Source organism: Lepidochelys kempii, chromosome 1, assembly GCF_965140285.1.
Source record: "Lepidochelys kempii isolate rLepKem1 chromosome 1, rLepKem1.hap1, whole genome shotgun sequence".
NCBI lineage: Eukaryota > Metazoa > Chordata > Testudines > Cheloniidae > Lepidochelys > Lepidochelys kempii.
The window spans coordinates 124,036,810-124,061,086 of record NC_136380.1 but is presented as its reverse complement, the minus strand read 5'-3'; the positions used below and the strand labels follow the sequence as shown (position 1 = coordinate 124,061,086).

General features: G+C 42.5%; 1 protein-coding gene across 1 annotated transcript; it reads right to left on the bottom strand.

The window, feature by feature from the left end:
• Positions 1-5,741: 5,741 nt before the first annotated feature.
• Positions 5,742-24,171, bottom strand: CHST7 (carbohydrate sulfotransferase 7). The gene is made up of 2 exons (XM_073353331.2): positions 22,583-24,171; positions 5,742-6,635 (listed from the first exon to the last, which is right to left on the bottom strand). The coding sequence occupies exon 1, from the start codon at positions 24,023-24,025 to the stop codon at positions 22,610-22,612; it is 1,416 nt and encodes a 471-aa protein (XP_073209432.1). The 5' UTR covers positions 24,026-24,171; the 3' UTR covers positions 5,742-6,635; positions 22,583-22,609.
• Between the last annotated feature and the right edge of the window lie 106 nt (positions 24,172-24,277).

Below are 24,277 nucleotides of genomic sequence, written 5' to 3'. Positions count from 1 at the left end.
GCTAAATAAACTAACAGCACCAACCACTTATTAATATGGAACTCATTAACCATTACAGAAAATAACCCTTTAATAGGATTTCTTTACTTAAAAACTCACAAGAAACCTTTAATCTTTAGCATGACATGTTTTACATTTTCAGCTGGTGCTCAGATTCTTCTCATTTGTAGGTCATGTGCTCTTTCAATTTACCTTGTACTGAAATTTTCCTCTAAATGTGAAAATCCTTTTCATGAAACAGTGTGATGAATTTTAACTTTATACCAGTACTGAAGCTGGGTTGTTAGGCTAGAGCTGGACTTAGACATACAAACAGATGTAGTAACAAAACTATGGAAAGTTACTGAAATTCCTTTTTTTTTTCCTCTCTCTCTCAAGCTTGCTCTGAGTCTCTGAATGGAAATCGGTTTAAGACTGATGAGCAATAAGGCAACCCCATACATTAGTATCTTAGTTAGATCAGAGTGATATTTAAGAGAGGGTCTTCCTGCTAACAGGTGTGAGTTGCTGAGTCAGACAGCCTACAAAATGTAAGATCACTTCATTGTCTGATACCTGTATCAAGGATGTGCCTGACAGCTGCCTGTGCATTATGCCTTCATAGCAGTAGCATAATGTTAAGATATTAGTGTCAATTCAATATTTAAACTATGGCTTACCCAAAGTCCATGTATCTGTGGTTCAGGGAATAGGCTATGGAATTTGCTTAAGAACTGAGTTTACTGACTAAAAGTGCTTCACCTCTCTAGCCATTAAAACACAATTATTTTTAGTACTTTGAGTCAGCATGAGCTTTGTCCCAAATAAGATAGACAAAGTTAAGACGATAATTGTCTAACACTCCACAGAAGCTAACATACAAATTGTGTTGGGAAAACTCTTTTGCAGCTACTTAACGTCCCATATAAAAATCTTTAACATTCACTCAAACCTGGAAAAGCCATTGTAGTAAATTACCCAGTCCTAGTACCTGAACAGTCTACGACCCTAGCTAAACCTTGCTTGGTGTGCTCATGTATCCGCTGAAAAATTATGGAAGTGCTTTCAGTGGGGTCATGTGGAAGGATGTAAAAAAAAAATAAATCTCAAACTTCTGCTTTTAATATGACTATGCTTGTTTCTTTGCCCTAATGCTCGTAGATGTGAAACTAATTTGTTGTGACAGTCCTGTACAAAAAAAACAACAACTTTACTACCTCTCTTGCACAACTACCTCTTAGGCTTAACTACATCACTTACCAGTGGAATTTATACATGTGGATTACATGCGAACAAAATCTGTTAAGATTACTAAAGTTGCAAGGACAAGCTCTTGTGATAAGAAATACTACAATTAAGGTTCCTGTGACCTTAATTTGATCCTCTTGTGTGTATGCATGGCTAGTTTAATTATCACTTTTTTTTCCTACAGGACCTCTGCCTCATTCAGTGCACTCAATATTGTATTTTATCTCGCTTGTACAGTGTGTGGCCTATGTCTGATTTAGTGCACACTATCAAACCTGGCTCTGAGGACAAAAAAAATTATTTCCTCATGGGCTTTTCTATGGCACCTATTACTAGAATACAGGTGAGTCACAAAAACTCAGAGCACAATAGATATTAACCCAGTTTCACAGATAGTGGATACTTAATCTCAATCTTTGCTCAGTTCCAATTGTGGGGGCCAAACTCGACACCTATAACCTGTCAGAGTACTTCGTATTATATTAGCACTTTAGTTGTTCAAAGCACAGCTCCCATTGACTGACTTCAAATGCAGCTGAGTGCTTCCTCCTGCATGCTGCCTGGGTACCAGCAGAGGGGGTCACAGAGTACAGGAAAGACACATTCCCCCAGTTCCAGTGCCTAACCTAGAACAGGCAGGAGCATCTGTTGCAAGGAAATATCTGCCTTTGCCATGTAGTGTGAGTGGGAGGGAGCATGCTTTGGGAGGATGGCCCAGGCAGAGCCTGGTTATCAACACTAGGGGCTGAGAGAGGCTCAAACATGCTAAGCAAGGAGAGAATCTTCAGATTTTTTTTAGCAGCTAAAATGTAAGTATGAGCATGTGCTAACTGCCATTTTTGAAAGGTGTATATACAACTTGGCCACCTTTGGACAAACTTTCATAAGGATGGCAAAAGGCCCAGCCTCTGCCCAATTTAAAGTCCTTGCCCCACAGGATGGGGGCTCTAATTTTTTCAAAGAGGTCACTGGAATTTTGAAGAGTGAAAAATGTATTTTTCCCCCCCAACTTCATTCTCTAAAACAGCTGAACCATCTTGGTGAAATGTTCCAAAAAGATTTCAAGCTGAGGTAGATATCCAGCATGGAACATTTTAGCCTACATACTTACTGTTTGGCAAAGGATCACAATTGAAAACAAGGTCTTATAATGGGAAGTGCTGGGTAACCTTAACAGGTGCTGTTACCAGCTCTACCTATAATAACCAGAGGGCCCAGTTCTGTAAGCTTACACATGCACATAGCCCCATTGAAATGAATGGGGCTGTTTGTAAGTGAGAGTTTGAAGGACTTGGGGGAGGGATACCTCAGTAGTTTAAGCATTGGCTTGCTAAACCCAGAGTTGTGAGTTCAATCCTTGAGGGGGCTATTTAGGGATTGGGGCAAAAATTGGGGATTGGTCCTGCTTTGAGCAGGGGGCTGGACTATCCAACCATGATATTCTAGGATTCTTCTACATAATTTCAGTTTAACAAAACCTACAATCTTTCTTCACACACTAATGATCAGAGAAGTGATTATTCACTTAAAAATTCATTATCTTTGCCTTCAGAGAAAGGTTCAGTGTTACCTTTTGGAACTTATGTTTTGAAGTTATAACTTACCACTAATAACTTGCTCCAACTCCATTTTGGCAGAGTCCCTGCTTCTGCACGTGAGTGAGAATGGAATTTAAGTGCTTAAATTAAAAAAAAAAATAAAGCACAAGAAGTTAGGCCTTTTTCCTATCTTACAAGCTTGTCAGAGCGAAATCTGTATTCAATGAGTCATCTAGTAGCTATTTAATTTCTCAAAATATTCAGCTTACAGGCCAGAGAGGCTCAGTGGGATGTGAGTAGTGGGAGTAATACCCTTCATGTATATAGCCTAAAGTCCCAGAGAGAAGAGGGTGGGAAGGGGAATCCAAGGAAGCCAATATCACATCTTAGAAAGATCCAGTTCAAACTTCAGGGAGTGAAGCAGACCAGAACAGCTCAGTAACAAGAGCACGATTCTCATATATCCAGTGTGCATTGTAGGGCCAGAGGACATTAGAAAGAGGATTTGTTCTTCTATTTGAAAATACTGTTTTAGTAAGACAGGTTTGCAGTATAATGTAGCTTAATATCCTTCCACTGTATTGTAAGTTTTAAGCTTGTGGAAGAAAGTTTAAGATTCCATCGGATACAAATCCAAATGCCTCTAAAGTGGGTTTTTTATGCCATTTTGTAAAACAAGATTAGAAAAAATAAGCTTACATACCAGAAGAGGGAAAATTTGAAGGAACTGGTAAATTACAAAGCCAGAGAAATGGCTTAGAGATGCAGTTTTAATATAGAAATACTGCTGGAAAAAGTCATGCTGTGCTTAAAACTGAAGTCCTAAATTCAGCAGAATTCCCATTGAACTTTAGTGCATTTTTTTGCCAGAGGAAGGACTGCAGGGTTCAATACACAGTAAGGGTACAACATGCACTATAAGGTGGGTAGAAAGTTGGGTAGAGCTCAATGGCTCCATGTCTAGTTGGCAGCCGGTGTCAAGTGGAGTGCCCCAGGGGTCGGTCCTGGGGCGGGTTTTGTTCAATATCTTCATAAATGATCTGGAGGATGGTGTGGATTGCACTCTCAGCAAATTTGCGGATGATACTAAACTGGGAGGAGTGGTAGATACGCTGGAGGGGAGGGATAGGATACAGAGGGACCTAGACAAATTGGAGGATTGGGCCAAAAGAAATCTGATGAGGTTCAATAAGGATAAGTGCAGGGTCCTGCACTTAGGACGGAAGAACCCAATGCACAGCTACAGACTAGGGACCGAATGGCTAGGCAGTAGTTCTGCGGAAAAGGACCTAGGGGTGACAGTGGACAAGAAGCTGGATATGAGTCAGTAGTGTGCCCTTGTTGCCAAGAAGGCCAATGGCATTTTGGGATGTATAAGTAGGGGCATAGCGAGCAGATCGAGGGACGTGATCGTCCCCCTCTATTCGACATTGGTGAGGCCTCATCTGGAGTACTGTGTCCAGTTTTGGGCCCTACACTACAAGAAGGATGTGGATAAACTGGAAAGAGTCCAGCGAAGGGCAACAAAAATTATTAGGGGTCTGGAACACATGAGTTATGAGGAGAGGCTGAGGGAACTGGGATTGTTTAGTCTGCGGAAGAGAAGAATGAGGGGGGGATTTGATAGCTGTTTTCAACTACCTGAGAGGTGGTTCCAGAGAGGATGGTTCTAGACTATTCTCAGTGGTGGAAGAGGACAGGACAAGGAGTAATGGTCTCAAGTTGCAGTGGGGGAGGTTTAGGTTGGATAGTAGGAAAAACTTTCACTAAGAGGGTGGTGAAACACTGGAATGCATTGCCTAGAGAGGTGGTGGAATCTCCTTCCTTAGAAGTTTTTAAGGTCAGGCTTGACAAAGCCCTGGCTGGGATGATTTAATTGAGGATGGGTCCTGCTTTTGAGCAGAGGGTTGGACTAGATGACCTCCTGAGGTCCCTTCCAACCCTGATATTCTATGATTCTATGAGGAATTTACTTGCAGTAACCCTTCTTCCCCTTCCACCACTTGATGTAAGAAATAAAATAGAAAAAATTCAAACTTCAGCAATGGCTCCCATGTTCATGTCAGGGTTAGGACAGTGGCTTTAACTACACTGCAGATTGTTTCTGAAGAGTTCAAAGAACAGCTGCCCAAAGCTACACAAACCAAACTCGAAGAAATCAGTATTTACTATGGAATGACTTCTGAATTGCTAATCTTAATCTGGTGAGTGTGCATCAATTTACAGAATCTTTCAAAACACTGTTGCATATCCCCCACACAAGGCTGGCCACATTTTAATCCATAGTGCATGCCACCATGCTGTTTCCTCTGCAAGTTACTCTATTTGATCTACTAAGTAATCTATACTGATGTCACTGGGCACTGACATTTGTTACAACCAAAATCATGATTGAGTGTGGCTCCTGTCCACAAGCATCTAGGCACAAAAGGATGGGTCCATGGTGTGGTGTCAGGGTAATCCTTTTTAAAATTTCTTGTCTATTACCACCATTTAAGATTTTAAAAGGCTACTGGTAAGTTACTGTTCTCTGTTAGAAGCTCAGCTAGGGTGCCTGAAGCCTAGTCTGCACTTTGCTGATATAGCTGTACAGGGTCAGGGACTGAAATAAGCTATAACAGCAAAAGCACTTATGCCACTACAACTGTCTATACTAAGGCATTTGCAGGCATGGAAATGTCACAGAAAGTCCACAGCCTTAACAGGCACTGCTATGCGGGTAAACCTTTGTAATATAGACCTGGCCTGCTTGTCCAAACTGAGAGAAATACATGCCCATTTCAGATTTGCATTCCATAACAAAGCTGCAATGAAAGGATTTCTAGCAGCATAAGGAAGGGCTAATTCATCAGCTTTCCATGGGAATTGTAGGCTATTAGTCCTAGCTTTTTTGTAAGACAAGCTCTTTGTAAGACTTAAATCTGGAGCCAAATTAAGCCTCAGATCGCACTGAATAAATGCCCCATAGCCTTAACATTCTTTTAAAAGGTTTATACAGTACATTAACAATGAGCACTGTGAAATCCCAGCTCTCAGCACCAAAGCGTTATTTAAGGTATGAGTTATAGACAAACTTGAAGTGGATTTTAGCTTGGCATTTCAGTAAGAGCTTAACACAAGGGTCAGAACCTCAGCTATGCCAACTGACACCAGTTAGCAGCCCTGAACTTTTTTCCCTCCTAAACAAACAGAGGTTTGTGCATTTTCTTGTAAGAGCATGGTGTGATGTGACTGTGCTTTCTGTGGATTTGGTCACAATGCAGTAGAAATGGAAGCAGCACTTCAACTGTTTTTCCCCCCCAAGGGAGAGTTTGTATAATCAAATTCACAACTTACTATATAATTTACTGTATTCAGAACTCTAAAAACACAGTCCTGGTATTAGGATAAAATTCCCCATTACAGGGTGGGGAACCAGAGCACTTAAAAAAAAAACTTCACCATTTAGATCTGTGAAAGTTGTGCTACAAATCTGAAGTGTACAATACTACGCTTACAAATACTGAGTTTTTGCAATGGTAGATGATTTGTCCAAGTACTGTCAGTAACTTTAAAAATTTAAGTCTCCTTGTTGCCAGAAAAAGCACCTACAACTGACCACAGACTGGCACCTTCAAACTGTAAAATAAACCACTCCATAGTGGAGGTTCATAGTTGTCCATATTGCACTGTCATATCCTTACTGGAAATGAAGTCATTGTGTCCACCTGTTCTAGATGATTAAAATTTGTTCTGCTATGCAAAACTGTACAGTTGTTAGCATTAACTGAAGTTCTGAAAAGATGTGGAATGTAATCTCTTCAGGGATGAATTTTTCTTCACAGTCCTTGGCTGTACAGTAACGCTTCCTTCCAATGTCTGCAATTCAAGCTATGGGAGGGGGGAAAAAGTAATACTGCATTAGAACATTGTTTTTGCAATTATCAGCTTTCAGTATTCTCAAAATAGAAGGCATGTTAAGAGAACAGTGTGATCTTTTAAACTAGGAATTTTAAGCTTGTAGCTCATAAGCTCAGTGTTGCAATTACATTAAGTAGCAATAAATTGTCAGTAAAATATACACAACTATAAAATTTTAAATGGGGATGGCTGAAGAGAAGAAATCAAGTTACAATAAAATAATGTGAAAGCTAATAGTATACTCTGAACAAAAGTAAAATAATTGTTGCTGTATGTATACTTATGTACTGTCAAACTTTTTTTAACAGATGGATTTAGCGATAATTAGTTTCAATAATAATCCAAGTGCTCATATTAGCTTATTCATACATGCAAGACTGCCGCCACTCATCCCTGTTCAAAGATCTAACAATATAAGACCCTCAGTGGATCAGTAAGATAACAAAATACAGACCAGGAGGAGTATGAACAAGTATGCCTATCATAAATGGACAAAATACACTTATGAATTTACTCGTACTTTAATCATTTACATTTATTAATTTGGAAACAGGCCTTGTCAAATGACAGGTACTTTATAGATATAGTAATACGTTTGTGTTCTAGTTCGCTATTAACTTGAAGATTTAAATAAAACTGAATATAGACATTGATTCTACTGTTTTCATTTTAATATTGAAACAAGACAGTCTGCTGTGGAATGAGAAATTGCTTTGTTTCACAGAAATTTCGTACTATAGTAGGTAAGAATTGAAGGGGAATGTATGCTCTGAATTCAGTGAGTAGATATGCTAAACAAGGGCACAAAGTTGGAAAAAAGTTACTGTTCTTGGCTATACACAAAGAGAGAGAGTGCTTGCTATTCTGTCAACTCAATACTTTAGAGGTCTTGTTTAAGTACAGAATTTTTTAAAAAGAAAAGGAGGACTTGTAAAGCACTAAGCAGAACCCACTGCAAATTTAAATAAGCTCTGCCAAGGTCATAGGACCCCTCCTCTCAGCTATATTGCAAGACCTGTCCTAACTTCATACTGAATGAGTGAGCCCCTTAGTTTTCAGTTTAAACTAACTTTACTGAAAAAAAGCCCAGGTTTTACGGAAGTATTATTAATTTTTTCCCTGATTTTCACCCTACTTTTATATCAAATATATAAAAAATAACTTATTAGGAAAATGCAGTACATTGCAATAAGATATGTATCATGATAATACAATAGTCTGTGTGTATATGTAAAGCTGTTTGTAGAAGTAAGGCTATGTATTAATCTAGAAGATACACACAAACAGACATGCACGCAAGCTCTGAAGTGTGTGCACGTCTGAATGTACTGATTAATCTCACGCCCACCACAAACATTTTAAGCTGTTAGCAGTATAAGTTTAAATATCTGACACTATAATGGTAAGAAAACTAAAGTCTGTATCAGAATATGTTTCAGAACATAAAGAAGTATTCAAACCTTTTAAAAAATAAAAACAGGAGAAAAGGATGAAGTTGAGTGTATGCCCTGCAAATGGTATGGCCCAATTATTAAATGTAAGTATTTATAGGCTAGTAGTTCAAAGTCTACAACAGTGAACTGTTTATTCAAATGAAAAGTTTTATTTGGGGATTAGGGATATATTGTTTTCTTAAATTTAGAGGTGGCATTGTGTTTTGAATTCTGTTTTAGTTCTGCAGTAAATCACACTGAATTCCATTCATCAAAGCATTAATCTACTGAATACTTTCCCCCCGTCCTTCCGTCCACCAAAATAAACCCTGATATTTACCCAGAAAAATTAATAGATTTTCCACCAATTTTCACCTGTTTTGTTGTTGTAATAAATTCCCAGGAAAAATTAAATAAAATAAAAACTGAAAACGAAGGGCCTTAAGAATGAGGGAGGAGGCCTTATAGTTACCACACTGGCTCTTAGCTAAGATGGTCAGAGATTCAACCCCATGCTCTGGGTGTCCCTAAAACTGACTTCTAGAAGCTCGGACTGATCATTTTATAAATTACCTTGTTCTGTTCATTCCCTCTGAAGCATCTGGCACTAGCCACTGTCCGAAGACAGGATACTGGGTTAGATGGACCATTGGTCTGACCCAGCGTGGCCTTCGTTATGTTCTCGTTCACTATGCACCATCCACAGTGCATAAGGATTTGTGGAGTTACAGTGGTAACTCCACTGCTTTTAATAGTTGTTCTGGGTTTATATTTGGAATTACAAACAGAATTGGACCAAGCATGAGGCAGGGATCTTGTCCAGCTTTCACAAGGAATGAGGCAGGTGTGCTGCATTACAACAGTAATCTTGGATCATGTAATTCAAGTCCACACTGTAACACATACAAGGGAGAACAGCTGAAGTTCTGCATGTAACATCAGCTTTTCTATTTCCTGGCTTTCAAGGGCTTTACTTTGCAAAACTAACATTATCTTTCCATAATACTTTCACTGCTATTTGCCTACACACCATAAGAAAGCCAATGCCATTTTCTTGACACTGTTGTGCTCTATGAATGAATGGTCAGTGGCTCTATGCTCCCACAGCTTCATGCAGAGAAGTCAGTGGTGGAAGCAAGTGCTCCTACAAAGGATGTGCAGAAACTCTGGGGCAGGCAGTAACCAGCCCTTACATATTTCACCGCACCATCATCAGTAAGAAATAACCAATAAGCAGTTGTCTAACATTTGTTGCACACTAATTTCATAGTGCTGCAATGGGTGCAGAAAATGAGGTTACTTGCTGCACTGAAGTTACTTGCACAGAAAATACACAAATTCACTACATTTTCCGTACTCCTGTATTTAGCTCCACACACACATGCAGTGCAGCCCATGTCACTCAGAATACTGGGAGGTAGTTAAAGAAAACACATATGCCAACCCCTGATTCAGCTAAATCTATTTTTTTTTTACCCTAATACTCATGGTACACCTACACTTCGAGCTGGGGGAGAGAGTCCCATCTTGGGAAACATGCACACACACTAGCTCTGACTGAGCTAGTGTGCTAAAAATAGAGCATAGTCTCAGAGGAGTGAGTGGCAGGAGGGGCTAGCCACCCCAATTATGTACCCCCCCACTACACTCAGCACATAACTCAGGGAGGCTAGTCCCACTGCTCACTCTGCCATGGCTACACTGCTATTTTTAGCATGCTAGGATGATCAGAGCTAGCATTTGTACATCTCCTCAAGCTTGGAATTATACCCCTAGCTTGAAGCATAGACAACATGCCCTAAAAGGCACCTCTCTTCCCTCAATGCCACCTTTTCTGCCAAATTTCTACTTTATACCACACCCTGCTCAGAACTAGGCTTCTTTTAGAATAAAATTACAAGTTTTTTCATGGGCAGAGCTTTAAAAACAAATAAAATCATGCTTGCGCTCTGCCCAAACATGAAAGGTGAACGTTTCAGGAAGCTTTAAACAACTGAGAAGGGGGGTTATTATGCACATGCCTAAGCAACTTCAGCTATTCATGGTAGCACTCTATCTATAATGCAGCTACCATACAAGGAAAGGTACAGGCTGTCTGTACCCTACAGTCTATACTAAAAACTTTTGCCAGTATAGCTACGGCGGAGGTGTGATTCCCCCCCGCAAATGTGATTGATATAACTATGCCAGCAAAAGCCCTAGTGTAGCAGTTACACCAGCAAAAGTGTCACTTAGCTGGTACAGCTTATTCAATCTGGGGTGCAAGCATAAGACATATTGGCAAGAATTCTTTTACCAGTATACGCGGTCTCTCCCCTATAAGAATTATAGCTGTACCAGCAAACACATTCTACTGTAGACAAAACCTACATTAAAGCTTCTCTTGGGCAATGTTCAGATACTTAGAACTATTAACCTGCCTCATGATTCAGCCAAACTGGTGTAAAGATTCTATGCAAAGTAAATAGGTGGTAAAACACTAAGAGTTATTGTAAGTGGAATGCACATCAGACCCAAGTCCAGTCCTTACACAAATAAAACTCCCTGAGATATACATTGTGAATTTTGCTTGAGGAAATTCAGAGTTAAGGTTAAACTTAAAAAGAAAAGGAGTACCTGTGGCACCTTAGAGACTAACCAATTTATTTGAGCATAAGCTTTCGTGAGCTACAGCTCACTTCATCGGATGAAATCCAAATGTGTTAACTATGCATTTTCATACCTGAAGGTACCCAAACAACCTTAACTCACACTGTGACACCATGGGGGGAGGGGGGAGGAAGAGATGGAATGAATGTCCTTATGTTGATTTGTCATCCCAGATTAAACTATTATATACTAAAGTATGGTTATTGCATAGTGTCACTACAGGAAGAGGTGATGGCATCTTAGCATGTTTAGATTTCTTTTTAAGTGTAACCTAAACCAAAAAGTTCTAGGGTGTTATAATGCTTGTTTTTGGAATAATTACAATATCTCTGTAATGTTTTTATACTTAAACTGTTATGTACTCAACCTTAACTGCAGTCAACTCCAGCTTACCTGGAAATTAAGACAGTATCTTCCACGGAAGAGCCATTAAGAACCCATGCATATGCTCATTGAAAAGCTGTTTTAGGGCAGGATCGCTGCTTTTGCCAATGTCCAGAATTCCAAGTGGCAGTACAAGATCAAACATTTGCGTCCGTTAACCATACCCCTTAACTGAAAATGATTCTAGCTGCTTCATAATAAAATACTAAATAAGGATTCTTTACTCCCAACAAAGGCAGCCTGTACTCTGCGTGCTTGGGTCATTGTTTCCAACAGAAGAGATTACAAAATATGTTTTCTTTTATTGCAAGTTCAGCCCAGCTATTCAGAACCATGGGCCATTTGCCCATACAATTATGACATCCACAAAGCCATTCCTGGGCCAGTAAGTGGGCTGGGCTATGTTTCCAACAACATTCTGTCTCCAAATCCTTACTCATTCAAGAATGTTCCCACAACAGCCTCTGGGGCATCTGACTTCTAAAACCAGAACTCATGGTAGGAATTTTTAAGAGTTAGATACAGGCATGAGGGAACATGTTGGAATAACTCCAGGCAAACTCAATTTCAGTTTTAAAAGTAAGCCCAGCCTGTTGACAGTCTTAAAATGGCTTATTGGTAATTACATACTTTGTTTAGCCCCCAGTCAAGAGCGCTATATATTATGGAAAATAAAAAGCAGCCCAGGGTGTTACAGTACAAAAATAACAGAGGCTTTGTGGCTTTACAGCTGCTGAAGTAGATCTAGACCACAAGCAAAAGATTCAATCTACAGTGTCACTAATACAGACTGTGAATGGCATCATCCTTAGACTGACAATTAGAGCTTAAATTTTAAGCTCTTAGAGGAGAATTTTGACTAATGCAAGTATTACTTATATTTTAATCAAGAGGTTTATTGGAAGGCTTAACTTCAAATTAGCAAGTTTATGATCCAAAATGTAACCTACGACTGAAGATTCCCTGCTTATTGTGAAATACAATAAGCATTTTGCATTTGTATTTGACCTGAAAGTAATCCTAAGTCACTTGTGTCCATTTTGTGTAAGTCTTCATCTTCATTAAAGACACAGAAACCTTTGTGTAGAGCCAGTGTAGGCATAAACAGACTAAGCAATTGCTTAGAGCCCCGAGCAGCTCAACAAGCCCCCTATTCACTTTTTATTGTGTTATGAGGGGGAGGCCCCCAAAATATTCCTGCTTAGAGCCCCCAATGGGCTAGTACTGCCTCTGTCTTTGTGAAACAGTGAAAACCAGCTTTAAGCAAACATCTCTTTTCAGAGACAAAATTGGCTCATACAAACCCTTAACATACTTATCTAGTTATCTGAGAAACTGACAGTTCTTATTTTAACTCAATAGCTCTCCCAGGCTTACGTTTCATGAAATACTATACTGTCATAGTAAGTGAATTAACAAAATAGAATTTAAAACTTTGTCAAAACAAGAAATGAAATATTTAATGAGACTTTGCTAAAATTAAGGCCTTCAGTCAGAGGAGATGCTAATAGATGATTTAACTGGAAAATCATAATACAATATTTCCCCCAGAAGGACATACCTTACAGTTAGTTACTCCTGATCATATATTTCACATCAAATGTAGTTATATACTGTAACTAGTTCAGAATCAGCTTCTGAAAAGGAGCATTCACTCAGGTCATCCTCCTCAAAGCAGCAGCTGCATTAATTGGGGAGAGTGAAGGAAGAATCCCAACTCTTCTGCCAACATAATTTAGGCATCTTATTTATTTTTCAGAAATATACAATACATTAAAAGAACATTTAAGGTTTCAAAATTAAGCACTCCAAAGTTAGGAAATGCCAGAAGTGAGGTTGCCTCTTGTAACATTAATGTGCTCCCCCTTGTGCATCTCTCTTTAATTAAAAAGAACAGGAAGACTTGTGGCACCTTAGAGACTAACCAATTTATTTGAGCATAAGCTTTCGTGAGCTACAGCTCACTTCATCGGATGTAGCTCATGAAAGCTTATGCTCAAATAAATTGGTTAGTCTCTAAGGTGCCACAAGTACTCCTTTTCTTTTTGCGAATACAGACTAACACAGCTGCTACTCTGAAACCTCTCTTTAATTACATGATCACATACCATTTTTCTCCCATAGGACACCTGCCTCTGTCAGTACACAGGATGGATAGTGCACTGTTAATGAGTGGGTAGTTGTTCAATATTTTATTTTCTCCTTATCGTTGAATGTGTGGCTATCGGCCGTATTTACTACACACTATTCACACCCTGCTCTGAACGCAGAATTATTAATTTTCTTGTGTGCTTTTCTATGATGCTCAGCACTATAATATCCAAATGAATCACCCGCTTTATCAATCTATCTTCACAAACCCCTGTGAGACGAGGGGCTGGTAATCATTCCCATTTTATAGATTGGGAGCAGATGCACCAAAAGATTATCAAAAAGTATCTATTCCTTTTGGGTGCCCAATTTGAGATGACAAAGTGCAGATTTTCCAGAGTACTTACCATGATACAGTGCTTTATATACTCAAGCACAGCTCCCATTGATTTCAGCTGCACTGCTGAGTGCTCTGCATGTCCGCTAATCAGACCACAGTGTCAAGTTGGGCACCCAGAAAAGGAGTACCAGTTCATCAGTGACCACCTGTGAAAAGTTTAGTTCAAGTGATTTGCCAAGTATCACACAGTAACTCTGTGGCAGAGGCAGGAATAGAATTCAGTTCTCCACGACAACATTCAACTGCCTCAACCATGAGCCCATCCTTCCCTTTCTGCAATCCCCTACTTTATTTACTACACATCTTTCGACTTCTGCAACAAATGAAGCAGGGGTACTACAGACAACAATCTCCTTCACCACACAACCCTGATTCATCTCCAGAGCAGGTCCAATCTGTGTACTGAATGAGGCAGGGGTCCCGTGGGGGAAAAAAAACAACAACTAGCATCACAGAAAGGGGCTGAGTTAAGATTGCACAATCTTAATTCTGGCTTTTTCTAACTTTTGAGTGCTTGACTTTGCATAATGTTCTTTTAACATAATTTGTGTCCACTACTATTATACTATATATGCACATTTTGAAAAATAATTGATATCTTCTTATCAATTTACACATACCACCCCCCTCAAAAAAAGAAATAGACTGGAGCCTCTTCAGGCTTGTAACCAATAGCATTTTAAACAGTAAAAGCTGTACACAGTGTCACTAGTCATATTAACCTAGGTTTTAAAAAAAGCAAACTGAAAAAAGAGAGAAATTCTATCATGTGGCATCATATTGACACGCAGGTGGTTCATCAAGAGGACTGGAACCTTTATCTCCACCACACAGACCCCTGCCCCTTGAGCTAACAGAGTAACTTATAGCAGTGGTAGGTTATCATGTGTGGACTAGAACTAGAAGGGGGAGGAGAGAAGTTTGCCAGTGGGTTTTATAGATATTTGCTGACAGCAGAGAAATTAGGAGATTCAGGACTCAGGTTCCATTCTAGGCTCTAAAGGTTCCTATGTTCTAGTGGGCAGAAAAATCTGCTTGTTTCCCTCAAGACTAACCCCTTGTGCCCCACCACCTCCAACCTATCCCTGTCCCAGTCCTGTCTCTTCCCCACCCCTGACTCCATACCATTTTCCTTATCTACCCAGTCACAGTCTCCACTTCTCAGGCTTCGATCTTGTCCCAGTCTACTTGCCCAGCCAGTCCTAGTCCCTGCCTCCAGGCTTGCAGTCTGCATCCCAGTCTCTCACTCACCTCTGCCCCAACTACTTGTTTCAAATCTCTTGCCCTTCCAGTCTGAGTTCCCTGCTCCCCAGGCTCCTTGTCTAATCTCAGGGTCTCTGACCCCATGCCTGGCTCCCTGTCCCAATTTCTTCACCCAGCCAATCTCAGCTCCCCCCACACTCCTACACTGGAACATTTCAGCCCAAGTGGTTGAAGTTTGACAACGCTATAAGTAGCTGAAAACAGTGTCTTTCTTATAAGGGGAAATGTCTGGCAACCTTAATAACGTGTGCTGTTAATGCCATCTAGAATAAAATCATCTTCATTTCAGTCAAGCAATGCAAGATAAACCTGGCTGTGAAGGGTCAGCACTCAGTAAGGTGGTAATGTAGGTCACTGTCACAGCTTAACACACCAATACTAACAGCTAGAGTTTCTTGGCACTAAATACAAAGATAAACATGCTCTCAGTACTGAGAAGTTATTCTGTCTTTGGCCTGTTGCTGGAGCCAAGGCTGCCAGATGTATCCCTCTAAAACAGAAGTAGTAATGGATCTCCCGCTCATAAAGTGCATTACATTAGGAGGCTTTTGATTGATTAAAAAGGGCTATCAATTTAAACTGAACATTAAATGATCCAGATCAAGGGAATCTCAAACTGAAAGAGCCAGGATTAACAGAAGTAGGATCTTGAAAATTTCCTCTGTCAAATCAAACCTGTCACTGACAGTATTGCTCTTCCCATCCCCTTCTCTAAAATGGTAGCTCTCTTTCAAGTTTAATGCAAGTGGCAAACCAACATTTAATACAGCATGTGGCTCTATTCTGAAAAATGATTATGGGTAGGTCTACACAGGGATAAAAGACCCGCAGCACAGCCATGGCGGTCAGCTGACTTGGGTTTGCAGGGCTAAAAACCATGTAGATGGTCACCCTCGAGTTTGAGCTCTGGGACCCTCCACCCTCTCAGGTCCCAGAGATTGGGCTCCAGCTAGAACATCTACACAGCAATTTTTCAACCTTGAGCCATAACCCCAGAAGCCCAAGTCAGCTGATCCAGACCAGCCATGGGTTTTTTTAGGACGCACCCTATTTCAAAATAGCACCTACTATACTTACTGTCCCTAACAGCCAGCTTTAGTGACAAGTTTTTAATTCTTTATATTCTTGTTAGGCTTACAAAGCCAATGCATCTCAGAAAATATTCTGTTTATTTTTAGCATAATTTTTCCCCCTTCTGAAATATAGTTCCATTGCATCAAGTTTGCATAAGTGTCTGAGGGCACAGATTTGGCCTGCTAAAACTTTTAGTGTTGATATCTGAGAAAAGGAAAGAACTTAGTTTGACTCTGGGCCTTTCTTTGAACTTGCAGGGTTGATGGGGGAAAAATAATCTTTAACTGTTCAGTGAACACATGCAATATGAAAACCATTAAGAAATGAGAAAGTCCACTGTCATTTAACCCTTCTCAGAGGAAATCAGTATCATAAATTTGTACATCTTTGCATTTATCAGGAAAAATATAAAAATACTACTGAACTATTAAGAGAGTTTCCTCTGTACTTGAAATACACCAGCATATTGCATGAATTTCTACAACTACCACCTGAATATTGATCTATGAAGTGCCAAACTAAAACAAAGTAAAACGAGGGGTAAATATTGCTGTCATTGGAGTTTCATCATTTACACAAATGTGTATCAGTACAGCAAATCATACAGTACCCTAGATTGTCAGTTTAAATGTGCAGATACAGTAACTCCTCACTTAAAGTCGTCCCGGTTAACGTTGTTATGTTGCTGATCAATTAGGGAACATGCTCCTTTAAAGTTGTGCAATGCTCCACTCTTACGTTGTTTGGCTGCCTGCTTTCTCCACAGCTGGCAGCCTCCCTACGCCCACCCCTACCCCCCAGCGCCTCCCGCCCGCCAGCAGACCCCACAGATCAGTGCCGTCCCCCTCCTCCCGCCCCCGGCAATCAGCTTACTTGCAGTGTTTAGAAAGGAGGGGAGTGAGGGGGAGCCTGCACACCAAGTCCTCGCTCCTCCCTCCAAAACGCCACAAGCCAGCTGATTGCTGCGGGGGCGGGGGGGGGGAGGGAGTGAGGACTTGGCGGGCAGGCTCCCCCTGCCTCCCGAACGTGGCAATCATCTGGCTTGCGGTGTTTTGGAGGGAGGGAGGAGCGAGGACTTGGCCCACAGGCTCCCCCTGCCTCCCGAATGCGGCAAGCCAGCTGATTGCCCCAGGCAGGAGGGAGGAGCGAGGACTCAGCTCATGGCAATCAGCTGGCTTGCGGCATTTAGAAGGGAGGGGGAGCCTGTGGGCCAAGTCCTCGCTCCTCCTCCCTCCCTCCCAAACACCGCAAGCCAGATGATTGCCGTGGGCAGGAGGTGCGCAGAATCCTTTGGAAAAAAAATATTTCCCTGGAACCTAACTCCCCCATTTACATTAATTCTTATGGGGAAATTGGATTTGCTTAACATCGTTTCACTTAAAGTCACATTTTTCAGGAACATAACTACAACATTAAGTGAGGAGTTACTGTATATTGATTGTGTTAATGCATATGAATCAGAGTCTAGATCTGAAGTCTCAGATTTGGAGTAAATAAGTATAAGGTAATATTTTACCAACAGTTATACTGCTTGAGTTCCTACATATCTGAAGACAACTGCATGACAGCTAATCATTAAAGCAGATGATACAAATTATCCTTTGAACATTTATCAGTTTTGTTCCTGTTTTCCCATGAAATTGTATATATAAGCTGTTAATGCATTACATATGATGTAATGCAAGTATGTTGTTCCAAATCTCAGCCTAAACTGCTAAAATCTCATGAATTTGGAACTGATCTCTCCCTTCTAAGCCTGTGGAGTTTAAATCAGCGATGAAAAGTGTTTATGGTGCCACCCCTCCATCTTAGCGATCAATTATACTTTTTGTTAAACCATACCATTCACTAGAATTGGGATTTTGCTTTTTTTTTAAAAAATGAAAGTAAAATCTCTCATATGAAGAGCTAAAATGGTGCAAAACAAAGTGTCTCAGCAGTAATTCTCAGCTGTTCTCAGAATGCAATTATCTGTAGCTTCCCACCATCTCACTTTCAGCAAGATCCACTTCTACTTAATTCGAAAGTTCTCAAATACTAAAACTCTACAGCGCTAGTCCCAATTTAAGCTTTGTTCTTAATCCCCTAAATCAGAGTAGATAAATATCAATATTCTTTGTTAGCCGACACTATATTTTTGTGCTCCACACTCAATAGGTAAGTTTTCAGACTAAGCAGGGTATGTTGCAAACAGGTTGAAAGACACAATACATCTTCAAGGGAAAAATTCACCGCATTAAATGCATTGATGATGAAGTTTTCAAAAGCACTTTAAGTGATTTAGGGCCCAGATTTTTAGAAGTATTTAGGGATTGCTTTACTGAGCATTGCAATGCCTAACTTATGAGTCTATGTCTCATTGGAAGTCAATGATACTAAGGGTCCTAAATGCCTATGTTGTTTTTGAAAATGAGAGTTCAGCTCCTAACTCAGTTAGGCATTGCAACACTGAGTGGAGCAATGCCCAAATACCTTTAAAATCTAGTGCACAAGTCTTATGGTCTTTGAATGTGACTTGTACTCTTAAGACCTAGATGCTTTTGAAAATCCCACTCTTAAGATTTTGAGCTCTACAAACTTTCTTCAATTATGTATATTGCCTAGTATTGGGTTCAGGACATTTAGAGTAATTGACATTAAAAACAGAAACGTGGAATGTTAACAGCTCATGTAGTTATACTGCAGAAATCTTGCAGGACAGACTTTCACAGTGGAGGAAAAAAAAAACTACAAAAAGAATACATAAATACTCAGATAAAGTGTAAGGACAGGAAAATACATTTAAACTGATCACTAATAAAATAAGGAGCAGTGGTGTTAATGAACAAATTCAGCTGAGGATGTAGAAAGGACTTCAATATTGAGGACAAGTCAGACACTTGACAAATTTATCTATGCCAAACTCAATAGGTATTTGAGTGAAAATTAAACAGTTTCTGAAAGATATCTGTTTTTCTATTGGATGCAACAGGTTAAGCTGGATCACTAGGCAGATTATGCTTCAGTTTTAGTCATAGTGACTTTAGAGAATGTGAAATTTTATGTTTTCATTCACAACAGTAGCATAGCACTCTGCTCACTGATCCTGATCCTGCAAGGTGCTGAGCACAGTCAATTGCCCCAGGAGAACTGAGTATTCTGATACTGCAAGGTGAAGATCCCTGGTTGAATTTGTTACAAGTGACTCAGCCCAAAATTGCTGAGGTTTTTGATGGAAAGACAGAAATCCTTTTTGACCTTTCAATATGCAATAAAGTCTTACCAGTTTCTGCTCAAGCACATCAGTACAAGTTAGGTAGGGTATATACATGGACAAGTTTTAGAGTGAGGTGACCTAATATGGGTACTGTTCCTCTAATAAAAGGTAAAATATTACTTAAGAACCAATTTCTGTTTGCATACTCTATGCAACCTGACTGCAATAAGGCTGCACGAGAACACAGAAATGGCCCTCAGGCTATAAAATAGGTCATTTCAGTACAAAAACAGTAAAAAGGAAACTCAAAACATGCTTGACAGAGTGAAATTAAATAATTTCTCAAGAACATTTTTAGGATATATTCTCCCTTAGAAGCATGCTTCTGCCAATAATACTAGTGTTAAGATTAGATCTTCCCCTGCAAAAGTGTATTAAGTAATTCTTTCCAGTGCAACATACCAGTCACGAAAACGGTCTACAATGTAATTAATTCAAATGCTCTTTCAGTAACAGTAACTGTAAAAGATTTCTTTTGAACTGCCTTTATTTTCATCACTTTACATGTATAGTTTTATTCTTGATCCAGGATTATCCCCGATTTGAAGTTCACGGTCTTATTTTGTATCTGAGGGTTACATATAAATGCGAGTATAACCTTGAATGCCCTTGAAGCTTTGTCTAAATGCCATCAGATTAAAAAAAGGAAGAGTCTAACAATTTAAGGATCCAATTCTCTGAAATACAACTTCCCTCCCCTTCCCCCAAATGAAAATATACCCTAGTATGCAAGTTCCAAAAAGTTCAACTGAAACCAGTATCTTTAAACTCAAACTGAATCCTAAAAATGTTAAACAAACTTCAGGGTAGGTAGAACTTGCCAAGATTGGTTTGTCTTAACCTTGTTAGGAAATATTTGTAAATTGTTTGGGTGCAAATTTACCAGCTGAGAGGATGTTATTGTTGGGATAGGATGTGAGGGACAGAATCCCGTGCACTGCTGCACCCTGTGTCAGGCAGGAAGTTAGGAAAGTAAAATGTTATTTCAATTAATGCAGAGAACCAAAGTTGAAATATCAAGTATCCACTTTTCATTCTCAGAAGTTTTTACAAGATAGCCAGAAGAATGTGAGAGTCACACTAGATATGACAAACCAATTTTAAAACATTCCTACATTAGGAATTTTGTAAAGAGAATTTAAGAGTTCCAATTAAACAAACATCTTCAAACCCCTTGCTGTAGCCAACTGCTTACTCCACTCCTGTGATCACCATCTACAGTACTAGAGACAAATACAAGGAAGTGGAAATAGCTCTCCTTCCCTTGACTTCATGCGTCTCCCACATACAGTATTAGCAGTGCTGTACTATAATCCATATAGAGAAAGATTATCATCTCCAGCCCAGTCACTAGGTTATTGGGTGAGTGTGAATGGAAGCAAAGCCCTTCTCAGGTGAAGACACTTTTCTCCATTGTAAACTTGCACCCCAAGCAGTTAAAAGGTCTGTTGGACTTTATAAAACTTAATATAGAATATAAATTAAAGGCTTAACCTGTTGTGTGTTCTTATGAAAATAGTTTAAATTCTACTTAACATTTGTAGTCTTAAGGAATCATATGATAAAAGAAACATTAAAACCTTATATTAAAATTAGGATTAAAAAAAATGAAGATATGACTTGTTTAGGATGTATATTTATTCTTTGCATTTCTCTTAATTTAAGCAATGAAAAGAATCAAAGGAGTTACATTTTTTAATACTTCAGTTTCATACGATCTGGGATGTTTAATAATTGTTCCCATGTGAACTTTTAAAAATTCTAGAAACATTGGTTAGCTTTAGGTTTTTAATAAGAGCCTGCTTTTACAAGATGTAGATGTAAGGATAAATTAGGGTTGACATCCTCCCTTCAATGTACAATGCTTTCTAATTCCAAAGAACCATGAAGTGGCACTTACTTACTAGTTTTCACTATCCAAGACAAATGAAAACAAGAAAATTGGGATAAGTTATTATAAAGCTTTTTCAGTTTTAACTTAAGATGCTACTTTTACCAGAAGTAAGGAGAGTATTAGTTTACTTCGACTGGGATCTCTCAGTTGACGGTGTGCCTTTAACATCAGATGTGGTCCAATCACAAATCCATCAAGAAAAAGTCTCAAGAGGAAGGAGTGAAAGTACCAATTCTTGGAACAGTTTAGGACTAGGTTTGCTAAAGCCCTGGGGAACAGAGATCTAACTAGATCTGCTCCCATCAGATTTGGGGAGGGTACACTATAATGTCTTCCTGCATCCCAACTCTTTTGCTTGTAGTCTAGGGATGTTACATCCCTAACCCAACTGCTGCATTTTTCTGACCAATATAAAGTTGCAGAATGAGCTTTCACTTTATTAAAAAAAAAAAAAAAAAGTTTACAACTCTGTTGCAAAAATAACCTTGCAACGATGGACAGAAATATTGCTCCTGGCCTGAAACAACAGCATTGTAGGAAGAGTAACTGTCCCTATTAATCTCAACAGTGCACTAACTCTGAAGCTTAACAGTGTTCTGGCCTCATTGGAGTGTGTGCAGTTAGGTGTGTGACAGTCCCAAAGTCAGTGGGGAGTGAAGTCCAGTGTGAATGGAGAGTAACTTCATAACCCTGGCCCACTTATCTTAATTAAAATCTAACCCAGTTCTCAACACAGTGAGGGGGGGACACCCTCCTCCAGCTCAAAATGCACTAAGGATGAAATCCTGGCCCCACTACAGTCAACGGCTACTCTTTGAGGTGGTGGTGTCATTTCCATTTCGGGGAGCCAGACCCACACTAGCTCTGACTGAACTTGGGCACTAAAAACATAAGTGTAGTCAGGATGGGCACCCAACAGTCGCAGGAGCTGGCTGCTTAAGTATGAGCAGGTAGGATCTTACTCCAGCAGCCAAGCTATCCCACCACTTGCATGGCCACAGCTACGGGTATGTCTACACAGTAAAGGAAAACCCACAATTGGCCCACTGTAGCTGACTGGGGCTTATGAGGCTGTTTCATTGCTATGTAGACTCAGGTTCCGGGATGCTCCAACCCCACAGGGTCCTTGAGCCCTGGGCTCTTACCCAAGGCCATACATCTACACAGCAATGAAACAGCTCCCTACCCCGGGAGTTAGCTGGCCTGTGTCTAGTTGCTGTGTAGACCTCATCAGTTCAATCAGAGCTAGCGAAGGTGTTTGGCCTCCTGCCAGAAGTTACACCTCCATCTCCAAGTGCAGAGGTGCCCAATGGTGAAAGTCCCACGGACTTCAACAGAGACAGGCTTTCACCCCCACCCCTTTCCTATCCCTAGGAGCGGGATTCCACCTGTCCTCCTCTCCCCTCTCTCAAGGGGAGGCTGCTGCATTATTGCCCGGGCCCTGTAGGTAGAAAGATGGGGGAGGCGTGTTACCTGCATGTCCCGTCCAGGAGGCGGCCGCTACCTGCTGCCCCCCTCCCGGGCTGCGCCGCCGGGCTCGGCGCTGGGCGGGTAGGACAAGAGGCTCATAGCTTCGCCGCAGGCGGCCTCCACCTGGCGCACCTGCTCCCGGCTGAGCCGCTCCCGCCAGGCGTGGATGGCCTCCCGCGCGTCCCGGGCGGAGATGAGGAAGGGCCGGTCGGAGGAGTAGGCGGCGCCGCGGGTCATGTTGAGCACGAAGCTCTCCATGGCGGGCGGCACGGGCAGGCCGGCGAAGCGCAGCAGGCGGCGCAGCTGGGCGCGGGGCTCCAGCACCAGGTCCTCGTAGCGCAGCTGGGTGTAGCGGCGGCGCAGCCAGGCCGGGGCGCGGCGGGAGGAGAGCAGGTCGCGGAGCCAGGCCTGGCAGATCACCTCCAGCGCGCCGCTCAGGAAGAACTCGGCCCGGTGCTGCTGCGCCCGCATCCCGCCGCCCAGCGCGGCCGCGGGCAGGCGCTGCCGGCGGGGGAGCCCCCGGGGCTCGGCGCGGTGCCGGCTCCGCAGCACCTGGATGCTCTCCCGCAGCAGCGCCTGCTTGGCCTTGAGGCGGGAGTTGTGCACGGCGCGGGGGTCGCGGAAGAGCTGGATGACCCGCAGGTTGAGGCCGGGCTCCCGCAGCAGCGGCAGCAGCGCGCCCAGCTCCAGCAGCCGCACGTCCTTGATCACCACCACCGGGTACTTGCGGCACTCGGCCTCCAGCTCCCGCAGCCCGCGCGGCGGGCAGCTCCGCTCGCAGGCGGCGCCGTCGATCAGGCCGATCTCGTGGCGCGGCCGGGGCGCGGCCGGGCAGAGCGGGGCCGAGCAGATCACCTTGTTCGTCCGCCAGCCGAAGAGCCCGGCCGTGGTGAGGTTGCCGCCGCCGCCGCCGCCCAGGGCCGGCGGGTCCCGGGGCGCGGGCGGGGCGGCGTAGAGGCGCAGCACGGAGAAGTCGCAGCGGAAGAGCGAGCGGAGCATGTCGCGCAGGGCGCCCTGCAGGCTGAGCGCGTCCGCCGGGTACAGGGCCTGCCACAGGTGCCACATGGGCTCGTACAGGTAGAAGACGTCCGGGTGCTGGTTGAAGAGCTCCCCCAGGAAGGAGGAGCCCGTGCGCCAGGTGGCGTGCAGGTAGATGTGCCGCTTCCCGCCGCCGGCCTCGCTCCCCTCAGCCGTCGCCCTCTTGCCCTCCGGCGGCGTCTGCTCCCCCTCGCCCTCCTCCTCCTCCTCCTCCCAGCCCCACTCGCCCAGCGCCTCCTGCAGGCTCGGGCAGCGGGGCTGCAGCGGCGCCTCGCCCGCCCCTCGCCCCCGCCCGGCCCCGTAGTCCTGCACGTAGGGCACCAGGAGCAGCAGCAGCAGCGTGTAGAGCGCCAGCAGCAGGGCGAGGCGGCGGTGCTGCCCGCGCCACCGCCACCGCCGCCCCTTCATCGCCCCGCCGCGCTCTGCTGCCGGGCAGCGGCGTCTGCAGCTAGCCGCCGCCGCCGCCGCCAGGAGAGTCCTGCCCGTTGGAAGGCGCACAAACTTGGAGGACGGCGGCGGCGGGGTGTTGGCTCCGTGGGTCCCTCCCCGTCTGGAAAAACACGCCCACGTGCCGGAGACTCCGCGGCTAGAACAGCAAAAGAGGCCGCTGCCCCCGCCTTCCTTCCCCATAGCCAGCTGTTGAAGCTCCCCGCAGACCGA

What these genes read in the sequence shown, in the direction of transcription:
- CHST7 (XM_073353331.2), bottom strand. Translation starts at nt 24,025, where the DNA reads ATGAAGGGGCGGCGGTGGCGGTGGCGCGGGCAGCACCGCCGCCTCGCC.